The 17117-nt window shown below is 63.0% G+C and overlaps 1 protein-coding gene across 2 annotated transcripts in view; it reads left to right on the top strand.

Annotated features, from left to right (window-relative positions):
• The window catches only part of PKD1 (polycystin 1, transient receptor potential channel interacting), a 46405-nt gene that overhangs the window by 18567 nt on the left and 10721 nt on the right, over nt 1-17117 (top strand). For both annotated transcript variants that reach the window (XM_079946245.1, XM_079946244.1), the window contains exons 7-26: nt 835-1055; nt 1396-1511; nt 1923-2049; nt 2392-2639; nt 3128-3883; nt 4769-4900; nt 5105-5280; nt 5514-5647; nt 6306-9925; nt 10153-10302; nt 11817-11960; nt 12049-12328; nt 12400-12613; nt 12697-12868; nt 13188-13340; nt 14079-14223; nt 14443-15063; nt 15332-15488; nt 15659-15911; nt 16015-16210. In XM_079946245.1, the coding sequence (XP_079802371.1) occupies nt 835-1055; nt 1396-1511; nt 1923-2049; nt 2392-2639; nt 3128-3883; nt 4769-4900; nt 5105-5280; nt 5514-5647; nt 6306-9925; nt 10153-10302; nt 11817-11960; nt 12049-12328; nt 12400-12613; nt 12697-12868; nt 13188-13340; nt 14079-14223; nt 14443-15063; nt 15332-15488; nt 15659-15911; nt 16015-16210 (8015 nt within the window). The remainder of the gene's footprint in view (nt 1-834; nt 1056-1395; nt 1512-1922; nt 2050-2391; nt 2640-3127; nt 3884-4768; nt 4901-5104; nt 5281-5513; nt 5648-6305; nt 9926-10152; nt 10303-11816; nt 11961-12048; nt 12329-12399; nt 12614-12696; nt 12869-13187; nt 13341-14078; nt 14224-14442; nt 15064-15331; nt 15489-15658; nt 15912-16014; nt 16211-17117) is intronic.

The raw sequence follows: 17117 nt of genomic DNA, 5'->3' as shown, positions 1-17117 counted from the left end.
TCCTCCTGCTGCTCCCCCCTGGGTGGTCACTGCTGCCAAGCGCTGCCCATGCACGAGGAGCCTCTTGGACGCTCTGGCTGCCCAGGCCTGTGGGGGCATGCGCTCTGTAGTGGTCACCATAGGTGGCCCTGCCTGGTCTCTACTCAGCCCTTAGCACCTGCAGTGGCTAGGGGGCGGGATGGGGTGGAGGCTGGCCCCCCTCCTCTCCCAGGGTCCCTGTGTGGGAAGGGACTGATTGGACTGTGGGTCACCCTGGACTTCCCGAGGGGAAATCGAGGCCCAAAGCAGTCATAGCCCTTGCCCAAGGTCACTTGGTTCCCAGGTAGTAATGCAGCCCCAGCACCCAGCTCTGACCACAGCACCTCAGCCACCCCTGCTGCCTGTCCCTCTGTCTAACCCTGTCCCAATATTTGCCCCTGTCCTTGTATCTACAAGCCCTGCCTCCAGGAGGGTCTCTCTGCCCTGGCAGAGCTGTGGGAAGTAGCCTGTTTGGGGGCTGATATGTGGGTGTCTTTGTCCCCAAATGCCACACCTGGAGCCTCACCTCTGGGCACACACAGGTCTACGTGGCCCTGGGCCAGAGTGAGGTGGAGCTCCATGAGGGTCTCAGCTGGGCCCCTGGCCCCATGGGATAGGTGATTGGGTGGGCACTGGTGTGGGCCTTGCTTGCCAAGTCATGTATGAGCCTCAGTTTCCCCATTTGGAAAGTGGGGGCAGGCAGAGCCTGCCTGACAGGCTGCTCTGAGGAGGGTGCCCCCAGAGAGAGGGCAGAGGGAGGGGTGCTTGTCTCTGGGGAGCCCCTGAGCACCTGCTCTTCCCTCTGTCTGCCTGCAGGAGCTTGGACGTGTGGATCGGCTTCTCAGCTGTGGAGGGGGTAGAGGTGGGCCCAGCGCCGCAGGGTGAGGCCTTCAGCCTGGAGAGCTGCCAGAACTGGCTGCCTGGGGAGCCGCACCCTGCCACAGCTGAGCGCTGCGTGCGGCTCGGGCCTGCTGGGCAGTGCAACACGGACCTGTGCTCGGCACCGCACAGTTACGTCTGTGAGCTGCGGCCCGGAGGTGCGCTGGGGCCCCTGGGAGGCTGGGGAGCACCTGCTGCCCTGGCCCAGGACACCCCTCCTCCAAAGCATACAGGGTCCCTTGGCCACCCTGGGAGCTCCTCCCATCCTGGCCAGGACAGCTGCCCCTGGCACCCCAGTTCATTCCTTAGCTGTTCAGTGTTTGTTAGGTGTTTGCTGAGTGTCTACTGTCCCGGACTGAGCCCACACTGGACAAAACAGGTGGAGGGAGCCAGGGGCTACTGCCAGGTGGCTCAGTCCCAGGTCTGGTCCCACCCTGGGCCCCCAACACACTCCTCCTCGGCCTGGGAACAGCACCTCATTGCACACTTGCACCACAGGCCCTGTGTGGGACGCAGAGAACTTCCTCGTGGGAGCACCCAGTGGGGACCTGCAGGGGCCCCTGAGCCCCCTGGTGCAGCAGGAGGCCCTCGCAGCCCCCCGGGAGCCCGTTGAGGTAGGCTGGCCTTCCAGGTTTCTTGCCCTGGCTGTTGCAGTTCCCTTTAAAAAACAAGAAGCCTTTTTCTGGGCCTTATTAACATTCTGCGTCTAGTAGAGTCAGTGCAGAGGTGAGTAGCACCCAGGCCTGGCATCGGGAGAGCTCTGAACGCTCCTGAGCCTTTTCTCTTGGTGCTTGGGGATTTTTTAGAAATGAAGGTACAATTCCTGTTGCTCACAGATGGTTTTGACCTGATTTTTTTTCTCCTGAGTGACATTGTCTCCCACTGTGTGAAATGAGGCCAGTGGGGGCCTCTTGAAGGCCCATCTGGTGGCTCCTCCCCTCTGACCTGGTGGGTGTTTGGGCATCGGGGTGGGGCCGGCTGAGGGCCGGGGTCGGTGGAGCTGAGTGGCCCCCCTGCCCTGGCAGGTGATGGTGTTTCCTGGCTTGAGCCCGAGCCGTGAAGCCTTCCTCACTGCTGCCGAGTTCGGGACCCGGGAGCTCGGCGGGCCTGCCCAGCTGCGGCTGCAGGTGTATCGAGCCATGCGAGGAACAGGTGGGACTCCATCCTGGCAGTGGGACCTGGGAGGCTCGAGCAGCCTCTCTGCACTGTGGTGTCTGCTGGTCCCTTGCCCACTGGACTGGTCTCCAGCCTCAAGGTGGACAGTGGGGTCCACAGAGATGCCAACTCATGCTGGGGATCCCAAGGATGGGTTTGGTGGGGAACTTGCTGGGGCTGGGGACTCACCGGGGTCAGTCAGCTGGCCTGGTGTGGGGAGGGTTAGAGGAGTGATGGTGGGGGCCGGGTACACTGCCTGGCGAGACCTCATGTTGTAGCAGGGCGTCCTTATGATCTGTTAGCAAATTGGGGTACCTGACACCCCTCTTTTCCTTGCAGGGGCCCCAGGAAACAGCAGCAAGCCCCAGAGTAGGTCCCTGGAAAACAGGACTGAGCCCATCCCTACATGCACACCAGAAGGACACCCGTGCCCCAGATCCAACATCTGCCTGCCTCTGGACACCCCCTGCCACCTTCGGGCCTGTGCCAACGGATCCACATCAGGGCTGGGGCTCCCTGGGGTCTCCTATGCATTGTGGAAAGAGTTCCTCTTCTCTGTGCCTGCGGGCCCCCCTGCCCAGTACTCGGTGTGTATCACTGGCCTAGGTGCCTTCTGCCTCCCCATCAAACACAAATAAAATGCAGATTGTTCTGCACAGCCCTCCAGGTCCCCTAACCCACCCGCCTCCTGCCTCGGCAATGCTCTCCTCCTCTGCCAACCGTGAGAAGCTCCCGCCCCAGGGCCTTTGCACTTGCCTTTTAAGGAGGACTCTTCCCCTCTCTGGGCAAGGCTGGCCAGTGTCCAGAAGTCCCTCCCCTGTCTGGGGAAGCCCCACCCCTGCCTGCATCCTCTCTGCCCTGTGTGTTTTGTCTGTCCCCATCTTGAGTGCCTTGGAGGCCCCTGTGAAGCCTGGTGGTGTGTGAGTGAATGAGGAGTGTTGAGACCCCTGTAGGGGGTGACTCTGGGTTACCCCAGGGGGGTTCTGCAGCCCGCTGGAGCCCCTGGCCCAGTGCTGCCTACAGGCCCCTGACCCACTGTGAGGACCTGACACAGGCCCAACCCCCTCTCCTGTAGGTCACCTTCCACGACCAGGGCAGCCCCCTGCTCCCTGGTGACCTCATCAGCTTGCAGCACGATGCCGGACCGGGCGCCCTCCTGCGCTGCCCCCCAGCACTCAGCGTCCCTGGCTCCGAGGCCCCGTACTTCTCCACCAACGTCTCAGCCTGGCTGGCCCACCTGCCTGCCAAGCTGGAGGCGGCCCCGGCTGGCCCTGCCTGTGCCCTGCGGCTGCTTGTTGCCACGGAGCGGCTCACCCCTCTGCTGGGCCTGAGCCCCAACCCAGGGCTGCGGCGGCCAGGGCGCTATGAGGTCAGGGCCACAGTGGGCAACAGCGTGTCCAGGCACAACCTGTCCTGCAGCTTCAACGTCTTCTCCCCGGTGGCAGGGCTTCGGGCCATCTACCCGGCCCCCTACGACGGCCGCCTCTACATGCCCACCAACGGCTCGGCCTTGGTGCTCCAGGTGGACTCCGGCACCAACGCCACGGCCACTGCACGCTGGCCTGGCGGCAACGTCAGTGCGCCCTTCGAGGCTGCCTGCCCTGCCACTGTGGCTGCCCTGGTGCCTGGCTGTGCCCACGAGGCCAATAGCACCCTGTTCTCGGTGCTGGCACTGCCCGGGCTCAGCGAGGGCGAGCACGATGTGGAGGTTGTGGTGGAGAACGGTGCTGGCCGGGCCAACCTCAGCCTGCGGGTGAAGGCTGAGGAACCCATCCGAGGTCTCCGCGCCACGCCCAGCCCTGAGGCCCGAGTGCTGCAGGGCGTCCTGGTGGTGAGTGTGGGCCCCGCCCCCCGCCCTGCCCTGAGACAAGGTGCCTATGCTGAGGGTGGCCTCTCCCCAGTGAGGAGAGCACTTGGCTGCCAGGGACAGTGGGCTCAGTGTCGGTTTCTGGGCAGGTCCCGTTCAGTGGTTCCTCAGATGGTTCGTTAATTCCTAAGTTACTGGGGAAGTCACCTGTGAAACAGTTGCTCTGAAAATGCTTCTTTTTGCTCTCACATTTCCTGCACGAATTGTCGAACTCTCCACCCACCTCTGACCTTGTTGATCCTGGGTGTGTTTTCGGGGTCCTGCTGTGTTCCCACCTGGCTAAAGTGAGCGCTTTTTGAGGTTGGGATCTGATGCCACCCGGCCACTGTTGGTGCCACTCCGGGAACGGCTGTCCCTGTCCCTGTCCTGGGAGTACCCACCTCACATAAGGCAGCCACCAGTTCTGCAGCCTTAGCACAGGAGCTGTTGGGTGGTTGTGTCCCCTTCCCCTGGCTTCCCTGTTCACACCTGTTCTATCAGGTGACTCAGGTAAACATCCAGAATCATGAGGCCCATTGAGACTCACGTGCCTTCCCAAACGGCACTGTGCTGTCCAGCTACGGGGGCCTGAGCAGGAGCCCTGGGGTGGGGGTGCACAGACTGAGGTGGGTTGGCCCAACCCAACGGGTGCTGGGTTTATTTTACAGATGAAGAAACTGAGATACAGAGAGGTCAGGATGTAACCAAGCCCAGGCTCAGCCCCGCACTATGTGGCCTCCTTAGCCTAGAGGGAAGCCCCATAGGGAGCTATGTCCAGGCGGATAGACGTGGGTTGAGGGCACAGTTGGTCCCCCAAAGACCCTGGGCTGGGGCAGGGCCATGGCCAGCTGACGCTGTGCCCTTCCGCAGAGGTACAGCCCCGTGGTGGAGGCTGGCTCGGATGTGGTCTTCCGCTGGACCATTGATGACAAGCAGTCCCTGACCTTCCACAATGTGGTCTTCAACGTCATCTACCAGAGCGCCGCCGTCTTCAAGCTCTCGGTGGGCGGGGGGCGTGGGCACAGGGTGGAGAGTAGGGTGGGGGTGGGTGGGGCGGGGGCTGGGCTGTCCGCTGCTCACCTTTGCCTTCTGTTCTGCTTTGCTCCCGAGGACCCCGTGGCAGCTGTGGGTGAGTGCGGGGAGGGGCTCTGTCCACGCTGCCCTGTGGCCGGCTGGTGGCCTGCTCACTGCCGCCTGTCCCCACAGCTGACGGCCTCCAACCACGTGAGCAACGTCACCGTGAACTACAACGTCACCGTCGAGCGGATGCACAGGATGCGGGGCCTGCGGGTGTCTGCGGTGCCGCCCGTGCTGCCCCCCAATGCCACGCTGGCGCTGGCGGCTGACGTGCTGGTGGACTCGGCCATGGAGGTGGCCTTTCTGTGAGTGTGCTGGGCCCTGGGTGGGGCCCCAGCCTCCACCTCCTCATCTGTCAGGACGTGCTGGGTACATAGGACATTGGGACCGGCTGGAGGGCTGCAGCAGGGCGGGTGGTACCCTGAAAGGAGGTGCAAGGAAAGGGGCTACAGCTGGGCCCTCCCCACCCCTCCCTCCTACCCCACCCCTCCTAGCCTGCTCACTTGCCTGCTCACTTGCCTGCTCGCTGCCCTGGCAGGTGGACCTTCGGGGATGGGGAGCAGGTGATCGGCCAGTTCAAGCCTCCATACAACGAGTCCTTCCAGGTCCCAGACCCCACAGTGGCCCAGGTGCTGGTGGAGCACAACATCACACATACCTACACTGTCCCAGGTAAGGGGCAGGCCTGCTGCCCTGCCAGCCTCCAGCTTGGGTGAGCCCTGCCCCGGGGACAGCCCCTCCCTGGGGGACAGCCCCCCTTGGTCCTGCCTCCCGGGATCCAGCCTGGGCTGTTGGCGCAGGGCCCTCACTGGGGTGAAGAAGGGATGTCCAGGGTTGAGGGGTGGACTAGGTCTCTGAGACCCATGATTCAAGTCTGCCGGCCAGAAACCGGACCCTTCTATCCCCTCCTGACTCCTTCCCTGAGCCTTTTTTGGGGGAGAAGGGAAGATTCCTTTTAGTCATTTTTGAAATTCCAGAAGCCTCACACACAAGAAATGCAGAGTAAACAGTGGTGCCCCTATGATCCCAGCCCTGTTCCTGTGATCTCAGCCCTGCACCTATGCCTGCCCTGTCACCCCAAGGGCAGTCGTACCTGGAGACGGTTGCTCTTCATCTTTCTGCCTCAGCCCTGCGACTTGCCCTGTGCTGAGAGCACCCGGGCCTGGGTCCAAGGGCGTTCTCTGTTCGCGTTATAACTGGGGCCCTGCTTTGCGCCTCACCCTCACCCCAGGCCCCTGCCCACAGCACGGGGTTAGGAGGGGTTCTGCTGAGTAGGTGGTGGCGGTGGCCCCGGCCCCATCCCCGTCCCCATTCTGGGCCTGTCTGCCAGGTGAATACAACCTGACCCTGCTCGTGTCCAGTACCTTCGAGAACCTGACGCAGCAGGTGCCTGTGAGTGTGCGCGCCACCCTGCCCGCCGTGGCCGTGGCCGCGGGCAGCCGGGTCTTGGTGGCTGGCTGGCCTGTCACCTTCTTCCCGCACCCGCTTCCCTCGCCTGGGGGTGTCCTGTACACGTGGGATTTCGGGGATGGCTCCCCAGATGTAACACAGCCCCAGCCAGAGATCAACCACACGTTCGCCTCGAGGGGCGCATACCACATCCGACTGGAGGTCAACAACACGGTGAGTAGTACAGTGGCGAGCATCAGCGTCCGTGTCTTCGAGGAGCTCCGTGGGCTGACCGTGAGCCTGAGCCCGGCCGTGGAGCAGGGTGCACCCGTGGTGGTCAGCGCCACCCTGGATTCGGGCGACAACGTCACATGGACTTTCGACATGGGGGACGGCACAGTGCTCATGGGCCCTGAGGCCACAGTAGAGCACGTGTACCTGCGGGCGCAGAACTGCACGGTGACCGTGGGCGCGTCCAGCCCCACTGGAAACCTGGCCCGGAGCCTGCCCATACAGGTCTTTGTCCTGGAGGTGCTGTGGATCGACCCTACAGCCTGCATCCCCACCCAGCCCCATGCCCAGCTCACAGCCCACGTCACTGGGAACCCTACCAACTACATCTTCGACTGGACCTTCGGGGACGGCTCATCCAACACGACCGTCCGGGGGGACCCGACAGTGATGCACAATTTCACACGTAGTGGTACATTCCCCCTGGCGCTGGTCCTGTCGAGCCACGTGAATAAGGCGCATTACTTCAGCAGCATCTGCGTGGAGCCCGAGGTGGGCAACATCACCATGTGGCCCGAGAGGCAGTTTGTGCGGGTCGGGGACACAGCCCGGCTAGTTGCCTGTGCCTGGCCCCCATTCCCCTACCGCTACACCTGGGACTTTGGCACTGAGGATGCTGCTGCCCGCGTTGGGGGCCCTGAGGCCACATTCACCTACTGGGACTCAGGTTCCTACCTGGTGACCGTCACCGTGTCCAACAACATCTCAGCTGCCAACGACTCGGCACTCGTGGAGGTGCAGGAGCCCGTGGATCTCACAGGCATCAGGGTCAATGGCTCCCATGTGCTGGAGCTGCAGCAGCCCTACCTGTTCTCTGCTGTGGGACGCGGGCACCCCGCCACCTACCTGTGGGAGCTGGGGGATGGCGGGCGGCTCCAGGGCCCTGCGGTCACCCACGCCTACAGCAGCACGGGCTGCTTCCCCGTCAGGGTGTCTGGCTGGAACGAGGTAAGCCGTGGGGAGGCCCAGCTGAATGTCACCGTGCAGCAGCGTGTGCGGGGGCTCAGCGTCAACGCCAGCCGCACGGTGGTACCCCTGAACGGCAGCGTGAGCTTCAGCACCTCCCTGGAGGCGGGCAGTGACGTGCATTACTCCTGGGTCCTCTGTGACCGCTGCACGCCCATCCCTGGGGGCCCCACCATCTCCTACACCTTCCGGTCTGTGGGCACCTTCAACATCATTGTCACGGCTGAGAATGAGGTGGGCGCCGCCCAGGACAGTATCTTCATCTATGTCCTGCAGCACATCGAGGGGCTGCAGGTGGTGGGCGGCGGCAGTAGCTGCTGCTTCCCCACCAACCGCACGCTGCAGCTGCAGGCCTCAGTCAGGGATGGTACCAACATCTCCTACAGCTGGACCGCTCAGCGGGACAGTGGCCTGGCCCTGGCTGGCAGCGGCAAAGCCTTCTCGCTCACCGTGCTCGAGGCTGGCACCTACCACGTCCAGCTGCGGGCCACCAACATGCTGGGCAGCGCCTCGGCCAACCGCACCGTGAACTTTGTGGAGCCTGTGGGGTGGCTGGCCGCCGCCGCCTCCCCGAACCCAGTGGCTGTCAATGCAAGTGTCACCCTCCGCGCTGAGCTGGCTGGTGGCAGTGGCGTCACTTACACCTGGTCCCTGGAGGAAGGGCTGGGCTGGGAGACCCCAGAGCCATCCACCACCCACACCTTTCCCAGCCCCGGCATGCACCTGGTCACAGTCATGGCCAAGAACCAACTGGGCTCAGCCAACGCCAGCATTGAGGTGGCTGTGCAAGTGCCTGTCAGTGGCCTCAGCATCAGGGCCGGTGAACTGGACTGCAGCTTTGTGGTGGCCAGTTCCACCGTGCCTTTCTGGGGGCAGCTGGCCTCGGGCACCAATGTGAACTGGTGCTGGGCCGTGCCGGGTGGCAGCAGGCATGGCCAACACATCGCCGTGGTCCTCCCCGACGCCGGCACCTTTTCCATTCAGCTCAACGCCTCCAACGCGGTCAGCTGGGTCGTGGCCACACACAACCTCACGGTGGAGGAGCCCATCGTGGGCCTGGTGCTATGGGCCAGCAGGAAGGTGGTGGAGCCCGGGCAGCTGGTTCACTTTCAGATCCTGCTGGCTGCCGGCTCGGCCGTCAGCTTCCACCTACAGGTCAGTGGGGCTGGCCTCGAGGTGCTCCCTGGGCCCCACTTCTCCCGCAGCTTCCCCCGGCTCGGGGACTACACGGTGAGCATCCAGGCCGAGAACCACGTAAGCCGGGTGCAGGCGCAGGTGCGTGTCTCAGTGCTGGAGGCCGTGGGTGGGCTCCAGGTGCCCGACTGCTGCGAGCCGGCCATCGCCACGGGCTCCGAGAGGAACTTCACGGCCCGGGTGCAGCGGGGTTCCCGTGTTGCCTACGCGTGGTACTTCTCGCTGCAGAAGGTTCAGGGAGACTCACTGGTCATCCTGTCGGGTCGCGACGTCACCTATACTCCCGTGGCCGCAGGGCTGCTGGAGATCCACGTGCGAGCCTTCAATGAGCTGGGCGGCGTAAACCACACACTCATGATTGATGTCCAGGACGTCATTCAGCACGTGGCGCTGCGCAGTGGCCGCTGCTTCACCAACCGCTCGGCCCGCTTCGAGGCTGCCACGAGCCCCAGCCCCCGGCGAGTGGCCTACCACTGGGACTTTGGGGACGGGGCCCTGGCAGAGGACACGGAGGTTCCCTGGGTGGCTCACTCCTACCTGCAGCCTGGGGACTACCGTGTGGAGGTGAACGCCTCCAACCTGGTGAGCTTCTTTGTGGCGCAGACCACGGTCACCGTCCATGTGCTGGCCTGCAGGGAGCCCGAGGTGGATGTGGCCCTGCCCCCACAGGTACTTATGCGGCGCTCCCAGCGCAACTACCTGGAGGCCCACGTCGACCTGCGTGACTGCGTCACGTACCAGACTGAGTACCGCTGGGAGGTGTACCGTGCCACCAGCTGCCAGCGGCCTGGGCGCATGGCCCGGGTGACCCTGCCCAGTGTGGATGTGAGCCGGCCCCAGCTGGTGGTGCCACGGATGGTGCTGCCTGTGGGCCACTACTGCTTTGTGTTCGTGGTGTCGTTTGGGGACACACCGCTGGCACAGAGCATCCAGGCCAATGTGACAGTGGCCCCTGAGCGCCTGGTGCCCATTGTCGAGGGTGGCTCCTACCGTGTGTGGTCGGACTCTCAGGACCTGGTGCTGGATGGGAGCAAGTCCTATGACCCCAACCTGGAGGACGGTGACCAGACGCCACTCAGCTTCCACTGGGCCTGCGTGGCCTCGACGCAGGTCAGTCACATGGCGGGGCAATCGTTCTCCTAATCCCCCTTAGGTCGTTTGTGTGCATGAGGCTGGCAGGCTCTTGGGTCTGCTTGATATGTCTGAGTGCCTGGTGGGCTCGATCCCAGCAGGGGGAGGGGTCTTCCCAGCCGTCCCCGGGCCAGGATCTAATTGGAGGCAGGCCTAGGATCTCACCCCCGTGCGCACCCCCTCCCTGGCCCCGTTACGGACTGCAGAGTGAGACTGGCGGGTGTGCACTGAACTTCGGGCCCCGTGGGAGCAGCGTGGTCACCATCCCCCGGGAGCGTCTGCAAGCCGGTGTGGAGTACACCTTCAACCTGACCGTATGGAAGGCAGGCCGCAAGGAGGAGGTCACCAACCAGACGGTGGGTGCTGCCCTGGCCCAGCCCTGGGTGGAGCTACCGGCCCCCAGGGTGGGGGGAACTGCCAGAGAGGCTGAGTGCACAGGGCCCCTGCCTGCACATAGTACCGAGTACCCTTTTTTTTTTTTTTTTAAATTATCTTTGGCTGCGTTGGGTCTTTGTTGCTGCGTGTGGGCTTTCTCTAGTTGCGGTGAGTGGGAGCTACTCTTTGTTGGGGTGTGCAGGCTTCTCATTGTGGTGGCTTCTCTTGTTGTGGAGCACGGGCTCTAGACATGTGGGCTTCAGTAGTTGTGGCACACGGGCTCAGTAGTTGTGGCACACGGGCTCAGTAGTTGTGGCTCACGGGCTCTAGAGCACAGGCTCAGTAGTTGTGGCACGTGGGCTTAGCTGCTCCGCGGCATGTGGGATCTTCCCGGGCCAGGGCCCGAACCCGTGTCGCTTGCATTGGCAGGCAGATTCTTAACCACTGTGCCACCAGGGAAGTCCCCGAGCACCCATTTTTCAGGGTTTTTTTGGTTTTTTGGTTTTTTGTTTTAGTACTTCTAGAAGCTATTGGTTTTAAGTCATTATTACCCTTGATGTTAATTCTACTTAACAAGATGCTCCTCTGGCATTGCTTTCTTCCAAAAAGGCCATAGCTGTGCACAAAGCTTAGAGGTACAGCACAGGCCCTAGTGGTTTGTGAGAAATTCACTGTCCCCGCAGCACTGAAGGCCACTAGCGAGGAGACACGTCCCTTCCCCAGAGCATGGTGTCCCCTCCCTGAATGAGGAGGGCCTGTTCTTGCCTGTGTGTGGAGCACGCTCTCTCTCCCTCCTTAAGCTGCCAGACGGTCAGGACCACGTATGCTTGGCCCCATGGCACCACTCCTGCTGCTGTAACAGGAGTGGGTGCATCAGGCCCTGCTGGTGCCTGGGATGGGGTGTCCATCCCCCGTGCCAGGTTTCTGCCCGGAGTGGCTGTCTGGGGCTGTCTGATGTGGGCCCCACCCCCAGTGCAGAGAGCAGTGGGAGGCTCAGACGGGGCTGCGCTGAGCTGAGCTATGCTTGTCCCCACGCAGACACTAGTCCATCTGTACTTTCACACCTCTGTTTATCTGTTTGTAGCTGAGCACCTGTTGAGTGCCTGCTGTGTGCCAGGCCCAAGACTGGCCCGGGGTGCTGCAGAAAATAAGCCCATCATGGTCTGCACTTCATTAAATTCCCTCCTCCCCCATCCTCCTCCCCTGTCCCTCGCCAATCCTAGGAGTCACAAAACGATACAAACATCCTGGGTGAGGGCTGAGCTCATGGCCCCACAGAACCTGGGCTTCGGGCTGACTTAGGAGTTGGCTGGGTCTGAGAGGAGCTTCTGCAAGTGGGAGAATGGCAGGGGCAGGGGCCCTGCTCTTTCATGGGTTTCACTACCACCCACCACACGGGGCAGACCCAAGGGTCTGGGCCTCAGGAGCAGAGCCCCAATCCGGAGGCTCCTGGCCAGGGTGGGCATGCCTCTCTCTAATCCTGCCCGGCCTCCAGGTGCTGATCCGGAGTGGCCGGGTACCCATCGTGTCCTTGGAGTGTGTGTCCTGCAAGGCGCAGGCGGTGTACGCAGTGAGCCGCAGCTCCTACGTGTACCTGGAGGGCCGCTGTGACAACTGCGGCGGGGGCTCCGAGCGCGGGGTGAGCAGGGGGCCCCAGGTGGGGACCAAAGTTGGTGGGCCTGGGGGAGACCCGCCCCTGAGCACCTGTGATCTGGGTGCCCTCTCAGCGCTGGGCCGCGCGCAGCTTTAGCAATGAGACACTGGTGCTGGATGAGACAACCACGTCCACGGGCAGTGCGGGCATGCGGCTGGTGGTGCGGCGCGGCGTGCTACGGGACGGCGAGGGCTACACATTCACGCTCACGGTGCTGGGCCACTCGGGCCAGGAGCAGGGCTGCGCCTCCATCCATCTTGCCCCGAACCGCCCTCCACTGGGGGGTTCCTGCCGCCTTTTCCCACTCGAGGCCGTGCGCGCCCTCACCACCAAGGTGCACTTCAAGTGTGTGGGTGAGTACGGCCCACAGGCCCTGGTGATGGGGGGCACATTGGGACCCCGCTGATGCCCTGGGGTCCCACAGGCTGGCAGGATGAGGAGGACGCGGGTGCTCCACTGGTGTATGTCCTGCTGCTGCGGCGCTGTCACCAGGGCCACTGCGAGGAGTTCTGTGTCTACAAGGGCAGCCTCTCCACCTATGGGGCCGTGCTGCCACCTGGCTTTGCGCCCCACTTTGTGGTGGGCCTGGCTGTGGTTGTGCAGGACCAACTGGGTGCCGCCGTGGTCGCCCTCAACAGGTGAGCCTGTGCCCGTGGAACAGGGCCTGGCTGGGGGTGGGAGGGGGACCCGCCACCTGTTCATCCACAGCCTCTGCCCACAGGTCTCTGGCCATCACCCTGCCAGAGCCCCCCGGAGAGTCCCCCGACGGCCCCCCAGATCTCACGCCCTGGCTGTACAGCCTCACAGAGAGCACGCTGCCTGGGCTGCTGCGCCAGGCCGACCCCCAGCACGTCATCGAGTACTCGCTGGCCCTCATCGCTGTGCTCAATGAGGTCAGTGCGGCTGAGGAGCCCCTCCTGCGCTGGCCTCTGTGCTGGGGGTGGCCCAGACCCCCTCTCCTGACCAGGGCCTCGGCACCACTCCTGCTCCCAGCAGCACCCACTTGCGGGGCCCTCCCCAGTGCCAGGCTGCCTCCTCCTCTCCTTGTGCCCCTAGCCCCCACGTGGGGTCCTGGGGAATACCCCTTTTGCCCTTGACACAGGGCTCGAGTTGCCGCTGGTGTTAGGCAGCGGCCGAGATGCCTGCCCTTGGTCAGCCTGCACTGTAGGCGGGGCTGCCCATCTCCTGCTGACGGCTCCCCTGTGCCTGCAGTACGAGCAGGCCCTGGCCATGGTGGCAGAGCCAGACCCCAGGCGGCAGCTGCGCGCCCAGATACGCAAGAATGTCACCGAGACCCTGGTCTCCCTGCGGGTTAACACCGTGGACGACATCCAGCAGGTTGCAGCCGCCCTGGCCCAGTGCACGGTAGGACGAGATACAGGCCCTGTGGCAGCCCTGAGCCCCCAACCCTGACGACCTGCGAGCTCCTTTCCTAGCCAAGTCTGTGTGGCCACGTGCCCATTCTCAGCTGTCCCAGCATGAGCCACGGGTGCCCCCCAGGGTGACCCTGCGGGGGTCCAGGGCACAAGGCCCAGGTGTGGGGAGGGGCGAGGCTGTTTTGTACTCTTGCCTGTGGGCCTGTGGTTACACCTGACTCCGCCACCCTCGCCTAGGACTCAGCAGCCGGGCTGGGCTGGGCTCTGTCTTGACGGCGGGGAGGGGACTGTGCTCAGGGTGGCAGGGGATTGCTGCCGAGGCCTTGTGGAGGAGAAGGGAGGGGAAGGTTTTCTGGGTGGGGGTCGCCCTGTCTGTGACATGGCTTACTTGGCTGTGTGTGTGGCCGGGGTGGCCATTGGGGCCACATTACCTTGAACTCTGCCTGTGTGTGTGGAAGAGCCACTGAAGGGCTCCTGGCAGAGATGCCCATGGGTGTAGCCGTGTTTGGCATGGATTTTCCAGCTGCAACATGAAAGGTGGTTTGGAACGGCTCCACGGAGGTGGGGAGGCCGCTGTCACAGAGGCTGCTCCAGGATCACAGCGAGCATGGCGGAGCCAAGCTGGGCTGAGGGACAGAAGTGGGGGGAGCTGCTGCTGAGTGGCCCCTACCTGGCCTGGGTCAGCTGGGCTGGAGTGGGGCTGGACATGGTGATGGGCTCCCTGCAGGTGTCCAGCTGGGAATTCGTGTGCCGCTCGTGCCTGAAGAAGACACTGCACAAGCTAGAGGGCATGATGCGCATCCTGCAGGCTGAGACCGCTGCGGGCACCGGGACGCCCACTGCCATTGCTGACAGCATCCTCAACATCACAGGTGTGGGCGCCTGCTGGTCCCCGGACCTTCCCCCACCTCTCCCCCACCTCTACCCCCCTTCCAATCTCTGCCCCCCACCGGACCTCTCCCTCCAACCTCTCCCCCAACCTCTCTGCCACCTCTCCCCCCACCAGACCTCTCCCCAAACCGGACCTCTCCCCCCAACCTTTCCCCATGATCCCTCTCCCCACTTCTCCACCTAATCTCTCCTATCCGTAGGTGACCTCATCCACCTGGCCAGCTCGGACGTGCAGGGCCCACAGCCCTCGGAGCTGGGGGCAGAGCCGCCGTCACTACTGGTGGCATCCAGGGCCTACCAGCTCTCATCGGCCCTCATGGGTATCCTCATGCGCTCCCGTGTGCTCAACGAGGAGCCCCTGACCCTGGCGGGTGAAGAGATCGTGGCACAGGGCAAGCGCTCGGATCCACTGAGTCTGCTGTGCCAGGGCGACGCCTCGGGCCCCGGCTGCCACTTCTCCATCCCCACAGCCTTCAGCGGGGCCCTGTCCAACCTCAGTGATGTGGTGCAACTCATCCTCCTCGTCGACTCCAACCCCTTCCCCTTTGGCTACATCAGCAACTACACTGTCTCCACCAAGGTGGCGTCCATGGCTTTCCAGACACAGGCCGGCACCCAGATCCCCATTGGGCAGCTGGCCTCAGAGCGCGCCATCACCGTGAAGGTGCCCAACAACTCAGACCAAGCTGCCCAGGGTCACCGCATCCCTGCTGGCTCCGCTATCGTCCAGCCCCAGGCCTCAGTCAGTGTCGTGGTCACCCCCGAGAACAGCAACCCTGAGGCCGGGCTTCACCTGCAGCTTACTTTCATGGTGCTGAACGGTGCGTGGCATGGCGGGGCCCTCGGTGGGCGGCCTCCTCTTCCCTCCTGTGGCCCAGCCTGTGTGGGGCAGTGGGGTGGCCAGGTGAACAGGTGTTTCTCGCGGGCACCCCCAACTCGTGGCCTTCGGTAAAGTCTGTCTCCTGCTTCGTGGAGCCCTGGGGGCCTGGCCGGAGGACAGTGGGGTGGCTGGGGAGGGCTTCTGGGGTTGTCCCCTGGGGTGTGTGAGCTGCCCGAGCAGGGGTCTGAGCCTGCACATGCCACCCGCAGAGCACTACCTGCCAGAGGAGCCTGAGCCCTACCTGGCCGCCTACCTGCACGCTATGCCCTGGCCCAACGAGCACAACTGCTCAGCCAGCAGGAGGATCAGCCTGGAGGTCCTGGCAGGCGACGACCACAGGCCTTACACCTTCTTCATCGCCCCGGGGTGAGCACGTCCTGCCCTGGACCTGGGAGCAGTGGGACTTGTTGGCGGGGTGGGGCTGATCTCTGAGGGCAGGTGGACATGGTCGGATCCGTACGTGCCAGGGCCCAGGGGCTCCCTGTGGGGTTTGGGGAGCAGGCCAGGTCTGGCCATGACACCCCCAATTCTCCCAGGACCAGAGATCTGGGCGCTAGCTACTACCTGAACCTGACCAGCCACTTCCGATGGTCAGCACTGGAGGTGTCCGTGGGTCTGTACACGTCCCTCTGCCAGTACTTCAGCGAGAAGGAGATGGCATGGCGGACAGAGGGCCTCGTGCCCCTAGAGGAGACCTCGCCCAGCCAGGCTGTCTGCCTCACCCGCCACCTCACCGCCTTCGGTGCCAGTCTCTTTGTGCCTCCCAGCCACGTCCACTTCATCTTCCCCGTGAGTGGTGCTGCATCCTTGGACTTCTGGGGAGCCCCAGCTCCGCCCTGAGCAGGCGAGGGCTGGGCTGCGCCCCTGGGGCCTGATGGCTCTGTCTCCCTAGGAGCCAGCCTCAAGCGTGAACTACATCGTCCTGCTGACGTGCACTGTGTGCCTGGTGACCTACGCGGTCACGGCTGTGATCCTGCGTAAGCTGGACCAGCTGGACATCAGCCGGGTCCGCGTCATCCCGTTCTGCGGGAAGGGGGGTCGCTTCAAGTATGAGATCCTGGTCAAGACCGGCTGGGGCCGGGGCTCAGGTGAGGGGGGCTGCCTTCCTGATGGGGACTCTTGTAATAGAGGGGTGGCTTCCAGCAGGGGTTTGGGTCACCATGGCTGTGCCAAGCAGCAGCTCGTTCATCTGCACCTGTGGGCATGCAGTGGGCTCGTAGTCCCTGTGGGCAGCCGCTGACGTGCGCAGCCGGGTGGAACAGCCTGACGATTGGTGTGGGAAATGATTATTAAATGGTAATAAGTCGTCCTGGTGAAAAGATTGTTTTCAAGACATCAAAAGCTCTTGAATTTTGGTTAAAAATGTGGAAAGTAACTTGATGATGTGGAGTTAGTACAGTGTAACATAAAGCGTTAGACGCTGAGAACTAAAGTGCCTTAATTGTTTGTGGGAAACTTACCAAGAGTAGTTTGAGCAGCACTTGCCTTCTCATCTGTAATTGCCACCCGAGGGGGCATCTTTGTGCCTCGGCCAGCGGACACTTCGCTGCCGACCTCTTGTCATGCTCTCCTCTCTGTGAAGTACCTCTGAGAGTTCTTTCCACGTGAAGTTTTTGCCGGCATCCATTGCTATGTGACGTCTTCATCCTTTTTGTCTCAACGATTGCTCTCACTCATGTTGGTGAGTTTGCTGTCAGCGACGGCCTCTCCAGAGCCCCTGGGGCAGCGGCAGCGACAGTGGCCCCGTGGTCGGCTGTTTCTTCAGTCGTGTGTTTGCCTTTGATGCAAATTTCGCTTCCTTGGTACCATTTTTCATTTCTATGCTGTGCTTTCATCTTTGTCACTTGGTTCTCTCTTTTATCTTTAAAATTTTTTTTGGCTGCGTTGGGTCTTCGTTGCTGCTTGCACAGGCTTTCTCTAGCTGAGGTGAGTGGGGGTCTACTCTTCATTGCAGTGCGTGGGCTTCTTTCTCACTGTGGTGGCTTCTCTTGTGGA

Source organism: Stenella coeruleoalba (assembly GCF_951394435.1).
Source record: "Stenella coeruleoalba genome assembly, chromosome: 15".
NCBI lineage: Eukaryota > Metazoa > Chordata > Mammalia > Artiodactyla > Delphinidae > Stenella > Stenella coeruleoalba.
This window is presented reverse-complemented; position numbering and strand designations above follow the sequence as displayed.